This window comes from Erithacus rubecula, assembly GCF_903797595.1.
Source record: "Erithacus rubecula genome assembly, chromosome: 26".
Lineage (NCBI taxonomy): Eukaryota > Metazoa > Chordata > Aves > Passeriformes > Muscicapidae > Erithacus > Erithacus rubecula.
In genome coordinates, this window is record NC_136678.1 from 4,465,739 (window position 1) to 4,473,866 (window position 8,128).

At 45.7% G+C, this 8,128-nt stretch overlaps 1 protein-coding gene across 1 annotated transcript; it reads left to right on the forward strand.

Annotated features, from left to right (window-relative positions):
* The first annotated feature begins 443 nt into the window (after nt 1–443).
* Nucleotides 444–5,254, forward strand: PPP1R15B (protein phosphatase 1 regulatory subunit 15B). Its single transcript, XM_079327480.1, has 2 exons — nt 444–2,009; nt 4,954–5,254. The coding sequence occupies exons 1-2, from the start codon at nt 642–644 to the stop codon at nt 5,170–5,172; spliced, it is 1,587 nt and encodes a 528-aa protein (XP_079183606.1). The 5' UTR covers nt 444–641; the 3' UTR covers nt 5,173–5,254.
* Nucleotides 5,255–8,128: the final 2,874 nt, after the last annotated feature.

An 8,128-nucleotide genomic window follows, 5' to 3' on the forward strand; every position in this document is an offset into this window, starting at 1 on the left:
TGGAACACGGGAATGGGATCAAAAAAGGGGATGAAAGGCACAGGGGGTGGCACATCTGCCCCTCTGCCTGCACATCTGGGCACACATCTGCCCGCACTTCTGTACATCTGCCCACCACACCCTCCAGAATGCCGAGCCCTGGGAATCTGGGGTCTGCATCCCTCAACCCCCTGGATCTTCCAGCTCCTTTCCCAGTGCGCTCCGCTGTCCCTGTGTCTGACAAAGTGTCCCCGAAATGTCCCCAGAGTGTCCCCAAAGTGTCCCCAGAGTGTCGAACCCCGGTGGGTTCGGGGTCCTCCCGCCGCGCCGCCAGGGGGCGCTGCCGCGCGCCGCGCGCCGGCTGATGCAATTCCCGCGGGGCGTGGTCGCTGGAAGGGGGCGTGGCCCCGGCGACACCGCCCAATGGGAGGCGGTGATGCGCAGTGGGCGGGGCGGGAAGGTGACGCTCCCCCCTCCCCTCCCTCTGGGGGTGAAAAGAGCTGAGGCGGCGGCGCCGCCATTTTGTGCTGAAGCTGCCTCAGGATGGATTCGAAACGCGCACTGGAGCTGCCCGCCGCCCCCCGAGCCTTCAGACTCACCGCCCCGCCACGGAGCGCCGCTCCACACGCCCCTCCGCACCGCTGGCAGCGCTGAACGGCCTCATGGAGCACAGCGGACGCGAACGCGCCGGCCCCGGCTTGGGATGGGCCCGGCTGGGCCTGGCCGCGGCTTGGCCGAAACTGGCGGGGCCCAGCGCGGCCCCCGCGGGCGGCTCGTCCCAGGCCAGCCCGCCCTTCTCCTTGCTGCGCGTGGTGTCGCAGCTGCTGTCGCCGCTGCCCGCCCTCCTGCAGCGGCTGCTGCCCGGCGCCGCGCTCAGCTCCGCGCTCTGCCCCGCCAAGGCGCCGCTGCCGCTGGTGCTGCTGCCCAAGGCGGACGCCTCGCTGGACTGGGAGGAGAAACCCCCGGAGAAGCGGCCGGAGAGCGGCGCCGAGCCCTCGGCGGGGCTGTGGGGAGCCGGGCTGGTGCGGAGCAGCGTGAGCGCCCTTGCCGTGGATTACCGGTACGCGCTGGGCTTGGAGCAGGGTAAGAGCCACCTGCCTCAGCCCCTGCGGGCCGAGGCCTTGCCCGAGGTCGAGTTCCTGCGCAGCAAACGCCTGGCGTTCCTCCAGCCCTGGCGGCTGCCCGTGCCCGACCCTGACCACGGCTACCACAGCCTGGAGGAGGAGCAGCACCGGGATATCCGAGAAACCGGCAACAGCGGGGACTTGGAGCAGCCCGAGGGTGCGGGGACGCAGCCCGGAGGTGTCCCCGGGGAGCAGGAGCGGCTCCGGGATGCGGCTGAGGAGGGAGAAGCCTTGGCCGGAGAGGAGGGTGAGGACTCGGAAACGGAGCAAAACTTCCCGGTTTCGACCAGACCCGCGTGCGCGAATAAATTAATCGATTATATCATCGGGGGAGTATCCAGCGGGGAGGAGAGTGAGGATGAGGAGGACTGGGATGATGATGATGATGATGATGATGATGATGGCGATGAAGGCGATGACGGCTTTGACAGCGAAGAGCTGCCCTCGGACTCAGACGCCGGCAGCCAGGACGGGGAGAGGCTCCATCTGTGGAATTCCTTCTACAGCTTGGATCCCTACAACCCTCAGAACTTCACAGCCACCATCCAAACGTCTTCCAGCGAGCCGGGAAAGGGAATGTCGGACGTGGAGGAGGAGGAGGAGGAGGAGGAGGAGGAAGAGTCGTGGGCAGAGTCCTCCGAGGGCTCTCCTAGCTCGGAGGAGGACGAGTGGGACTGCGACAACAGCGGGGATGAGGCGGAAAACTTGAAACTCTGGAACTCGTTCTGTAGCTCGGACGATCCCTATAACCCTTTAAATTTCACGGCGGCCTTTCAGACAGCGGAGAAAAAAGGGACAGAGCGGCCGAGCTCCGTCACCTCGGAGCATTTCAGCGTGTGCAGGGTGGAAAAACACAACCGCGGGGACAGTCACTCTGCCAAAACTACCAATTCCAAGCGGAAAAAGGTACAGCCCGACAGATTGATTGATATTTCTGTGCTTTGGGATTGTTTCAAAAGCAAACGCGCGCTGTGCCAAGTGGGGGTGAGGTCAGCATTCCCTGTGTGCTGAGCATTTCCCTCGGCACGTGATGGGAAATTTGGAGATTTTGGGGGGTTCCTTCTGTAAACTCCGAGTTCTGGTTCCGTTTTCAGTTGAAATTTCTTTTCAGTTTCTCTTGTGGTTTCGACGTCAAGAGAAACTCAGGGTTTTGGGGTGTGAATTTTTACCCTGAGAAACTCGAAAGCTGGGAGGAATTTCCCTGCTGGTAAAAGGAAGTTACTTTCCAACCGAAAGAATTTTTAGGATTTTTTTCTTTTTTTTTTTTTTTTTACAACCCGAATGGGCTTGTTGAGTGCTCTGGAGTAAAATTCCCATTAATTATCCTAATATTGCCATTTCCCTTTAAGAGATTATTGAATATTATACCATTAAATTATAATATTTATAAATAGAATATTTATATTGTAATTATATATATATAATATGTATATATAGTATATATGTCATAGAGTATAGTAATACAATATTTATAGAATAGTTATTTATGGAATAGTTACTTATAGAAGTGATGTAATCCAGACTTTTGAGCCCAAACAGGCAGAGCAATTAGATTTTTTTTTTTAGGAATTTGGGCACTAATAATATTAATTTATAAAATAGTTATTTATAGTAATAATGTAATCAAAAACTGGACTATGGAGCCCAAACAGGCAGAGTAATTAGATTTTTTAGGAATTTGTCCAATAATAATCCATGTGCCAGGATGCAGATAAACAGAAATTTATCCTAAACAATAGAAAATATCGATAACATTTAATATTTTTACAACAGATTGCTTTCTTTTCCTCCCTTCATTTCCATTCATAATTATCATTTCCAGCACTCCCAAGTGCCAGGGCTGTTGTTCCAGCAGGAATTTTTTTTTTTTTTTGCCCGGGTGCTTTGGGTGACCCCGAGCCGGGTTGAAATTTGGGATGAGCTGGTTGCAATATCCCAAATGACGTCAGAGCCTCGGGAATTGTGGCTCCGACTGATGTAAAAACGCTGCAAGGTGGGGACGGGCTGATGTAACAGCTCCTAAAGCAGCAGGGACATTCCTCAGGCATTCCCGGGAAATTCTTGGAGAATTCTTCATCCTAGACCAGGTTGGGATAGTGGGAGGTGTCCTCATGGAATGGGATAAAAAACTGGGTTTTGCCTTGTTTTGCTGAGAAATCCTGGGAGTGGAGCAGCACTTTTTTTTTTTTTGTACATTTCCATGTTTTTTCTGGAATGCCAGAAAAATCAATCCTGATTTTAGAGGTGTTGGCAGTTCAGTTTGTGCCTTTTTATAGCTGAATGTAAAGGCACAAATAGTTTAAAATAAGCTGGGTTTAAATCCTTACTCTAATCCTAGTCTAAACACTGCCAAGTGCAGATCCTGAGCCCAGAAATTCCTTTCTTTGCTTTAAACTGTTTAATAGCTGTTAAAAGGAGTTAACAGTGTGACAGTTTTTTTTGTGGATATTTTTAATTTCCTGACATGAACTCCACCCCCTGGAATTCCAGCTGGTCACACAGGGATGAGTGTTCAGAGTTCCTTCCTTATCCTGTGGTGACTCATGGGGCTCTTGACTCATCAAAACCCTTCTTATTTTTATTTTTTTCTTGTATTATCCATGGTTTACCCTTTTGTAATCCACATTCTACCCTTGTTTTAACCACGTTTTACCCTTTTCTTACCCATGTTTTACCCATTTTTTACCTTTGTTTCACCCTTGTTTCACTCTTTTTTTTAACCTGTTTTATCCATAGTTTATCTGTATTTTACCCCATCCCAATCAGGAATCCCATCCCAGACAGGAATCCTATCCCAAAATCCCATCCCAGTCAGGAATCCCAGTCATGAAATCCCATTCCAGATGGGAATCCCATCCCAAAATCCCATCCCAATCAGGAGTCCCTTCCAAAATCCCATTTCAGTCAGGAATCCTTCCCAAAATCCCATCTCAACCAGGAATCCCATCCCAAAATCCCATCACAGTCATGGAATCCCATCCTAATCATTAATCCTATCCCAATCATTAATCCCATCCCAAAATCCCATCCTAGTCAGGAATCCCATCCCAAAATCCCATCCCAATCATTAATCCCATCCCAAAATCCCATCCCAGTCCAGAATCCCAACCCAATCACGAATCCCATTCCAAAATCCCATCCCAATCATGAATCCCAACCCAATCATTAATCCCATCCCAAAATCCCATCCTAGTCAGGAATCCCATCCCAGTCATGGAATCCCATCCCAGTCACAAATCCCATCCCAAAATCCCATCCCAAAACCCCTATCCTAGTCAGGAATCCCATCCCAATCACAAATCCCATCCCAAAATCCCATCCCAATCATGAATCCCAAAATCCCATCCCAGTCATGGAACCCCATCCCAAAATCCCCTCCCAATCACAAATCCCATCCCAAAATCCCCTCCCAATCACAAATCCCATCCCAGTCACGAATCCCATCCCAAAATCCCATCCCAGTCATGGAATCCCATCCCATCCCAAAATCCCATCCCAAAATCCCATCCCAAAATCTCATCCCAGTCATGGAATCCCATCCCAAAATCCCCTCCCAATCACAAATCCCCTCCCAGTCACAAATCCCATCCCAAAATCCCCTCCCAATCCCAAATCCCCTCCCAATCACAAATCCCATCCCAAAATCCCCTCCCAATCACAAATCCCCTCCCAATCCCAAATCCCCTCCCAATCAGGAATCCCATCCCAAAATCCCCTCCCAATCACAAATCCCCTCCCAAAATCCCCTCCCAATCAGGAATCCCATCCCAAAATCCCCTCCCAATCACAAATGCCACCCCCTGTCCCTCAGCCTGTCCCCGGGCTGTGCTGACCGTGTCCCTTCCCACAGGTGACATTCCTGGAGGAGGTGACCGAGTTCCTGATCAGCAGTGAGGAGGACAGGAGAGGCCCCTGGGAGGAGCTGGCCCGGGACAGCTGCAGGTTCCAGAGGAGGATCCAGGAGACTGAGGAAGCCATTGGCTACTGCCTGAGGCCAGAGCACAGGCTCAGGGTGTTCCACAGGCTGCAGCACCCCCAAAACCCCAAAAACAGGACTGAGCCCCTCTAGCACCTCCTGCACATTTTACCATTTGGGATCCTGCAAATCTCAACCACAAGTGGCAGCTGCATGTGCTGAAATGGGGAGAAAAAATGGGATTTACTCCCCTATTTTTGGGGTTTTTTTTTTTGAAATTCCAAATTTTCATTTGGTTATCCAGATACCAAAACCCCCAAAAACCCCAAAAAAGGACTGAGCCCTTCCAGCACCTCCTGCACATTTTACCATTTGGGATCCTGCAAATCTCAACCACAAGTGGCAGCTGCATGTGCTGAAATGGGGAGAAAAAGTGAGATTTCCCTCCCCAATTTTTGGGGTTTTTTTTCAGTTTGTTGTTGAAATTCCAAATTTTCAGTTTGTTATCCAGATACAAAAACCTCAAAACCCCCAAAAAAGGACTGAGCCCTTCCAGCACCTCCTGCAATTTTTACCATTTGGGATCCAACCACAAGTGGCAGCTGCATGTGCTGAAATGGGGAGAAAAAATGGAATTTCCTTCCCTATTTTGGGGGTTTTTTTCTTTCAGTTTGATGTTGAAATTCCAAATTTTCACTTTGTTACCCAGATCAAAAATTCCTGCAGCTCCCTCCAAAGTTTGAGGGTGCTTTAATTACATTCCTGTTAATTAGCACTTGATTATAACCAGGCTGCTTAAGGGTTCAATCCATTCCCAAAAATTCCTGCCATACCTTGGGAAAGTGGGGACTGTTCTGTTGGAATTTTTTTTTTTTTTTTTTGCACTTTGAAAAAAAAAAAAAAAAAAAGAAAATAACAAAAAAAAAATGCAAAGCAAAACCTATTTTGAAGGAAATATTTATGGGGTTCATTCCCTGGATTTGCAGTTTTGATTTGAAATTCCCTGAGGGATGTGCTGGTGAGAGTTTTTTATTTTATTTTATTTTGTGTTTTTCCAGCTTTTCCAAAAGCCTCATTTTTAAAAATCCCATTTATGGGGATTTTTCCAATGTTTGAGTGTTTCTGGAGTTGTTTGTTTTTTTTTTTTTTTTTGAGGTTTGAATATTCCAGCCAAGCTTTGCTTTGATTAATTTAAATTATTCCCTTTTCCAGGATTATTCCAGAGGGTTCTGGCTGCTTGTCCAACAAATTCTTTGATTTTTTAGGAAATTCCTCCTCCCAATTAATAATAAAAACATAATGAGGCTGTGGATGATGCTTGAATTTAGAGACAGAAAATTCCTTAATTATTTAATTAATCTTTGCTGTAATTCTGCTTTGGGAGAGGGATTGAAGTGAATTTTTATATCCAGTCTTCTTTATCCTGATAATTTTCTTGGATTAAAGGAAATTATCTTGGATTAAAGGAAATTTAAAAGCAAAAATTCCAAGTTTTCTTTCCCAAAAATCAGTATTAACTCTTTTGTGTCTGCACTGAGGTCACCAAAAAACATTTCAGTGAAAGGACAAAACTCTTTTATTTATATTCTTAATTTAAAAACAATAAATTATTTTCATCAAAATCATTGAGTGGGGGGGAAAAAAAGTGGTTTTGGAGCTGGAGGTTGGTGTGGGAATTTTCCAAGCAGGGAATAAAACCAGAAAAATTCCATTGTTTGCACAAAGTTGGGTCAATAAATGAATTATTTGTTCAGCTGGCCAGAATAATTTCCATTTTGTAGAAGAAAAAAAAAATTTAGAAGTGTTTCAAACTTCTCCTTAATTCCTTCAGTTTTTAATTTGGAAGAAATTTATTTATTCCTGCTTTAACCTGACTTGAAAATCTCTTTTTTTTTTTTTTTAATTTATCCTTTTTTTTTATTATTCCTAGAAATAGCTTGAGTTGAAAAATCCTCTTTTTATGATGCAATTAGGAAATTTAGAGGATTAATTAAATTAGAATTGTGTTCATTCAAATTCCAGCCTGTTGCCCATCCCAAAAAATTTGATTTTTTTCCCTCTATAATTTGCATCACACCCTCAAATCCTGAGAAATCCTCTTGGAATTTTTGAGGATAAAACAAATTACACTCATTTTCCCCTGGATCTCCTTGGTTTTCCCATGGATTTCCCAATCCCTGGGATTTTTGGCAGTGTGCTGCTTCAGTTTTTTATGGACAACTCAGATTTTTTTGGTGCTCTGAAGAACCTTGGCAATCCACGGGATCTAAAAAAAGAAATCTGCTTCCAAAGGGGAAAAATTTTGGAAAAAAAAAAATCAGATTTTTTTATCATCATTCCCATTGCTTGGATGAGTTTTCCCTTTTCTTCATCCTCTTTTTTTCCCCCCCTAAAATTCCTTCAAATCCTTGGGAAGCAAAACTTGGGGGGAGGGATTTAAATCAAAACTGTGATCCTCAGATTTTTATTTTTGTATCATTTGGGGGAAAGTTTGGATTTGGCTTTCTATGGGTGTTTTATTTTTGGTTCTTTTTTTTTCTTTGATTTGTGGCTGCTTTGTTGGGTTTTTTTCTACCTAAAAAAAAAAAAAAATTCTATTTCTGTACATAAGAAACTGTTCAGGACTAATCTGTGCATTGTAATAAAGAGATTTGCAAGATAAATTTGGGAAAAAAAAAAAAAATTTGCAAAATCCAAGGATTTTTGTTTTACTCAGAATTCCCACCTTGGAGCACAATCCATGTTTTCCCCTCTTGGTTTTCATCCCTAAAACACCCCAGGGTTGATTTTCCTGATTTAAAAAAAACTGCTGGAATAAAGAAAAAACATTTTTTCTGGAGCTGGGAAGCAGGAGAAGGCAGAAATGTGGAATTTTGCCACGTTTGCTTCCTCCCCTTTCTCTTCCCTTTCTCCCTTTTACTTTTTCTCTTTTCCTTTCTCTCTTTTCCTTTCTCTCTTTTCCTTTCTCCCTTTTCCTTTCTCTCTTTTCCTTTCTCTCTTTCCCTTTCTCCCTTTTTCTTTCTCCCTTTTCCTTTTTCTCTTTTCCTTTCTCTCTTTTCCTTTCTCTCTTTCCCCCTTTTCTGGGATCCAGGCTCAGCTCCCTCTGGGC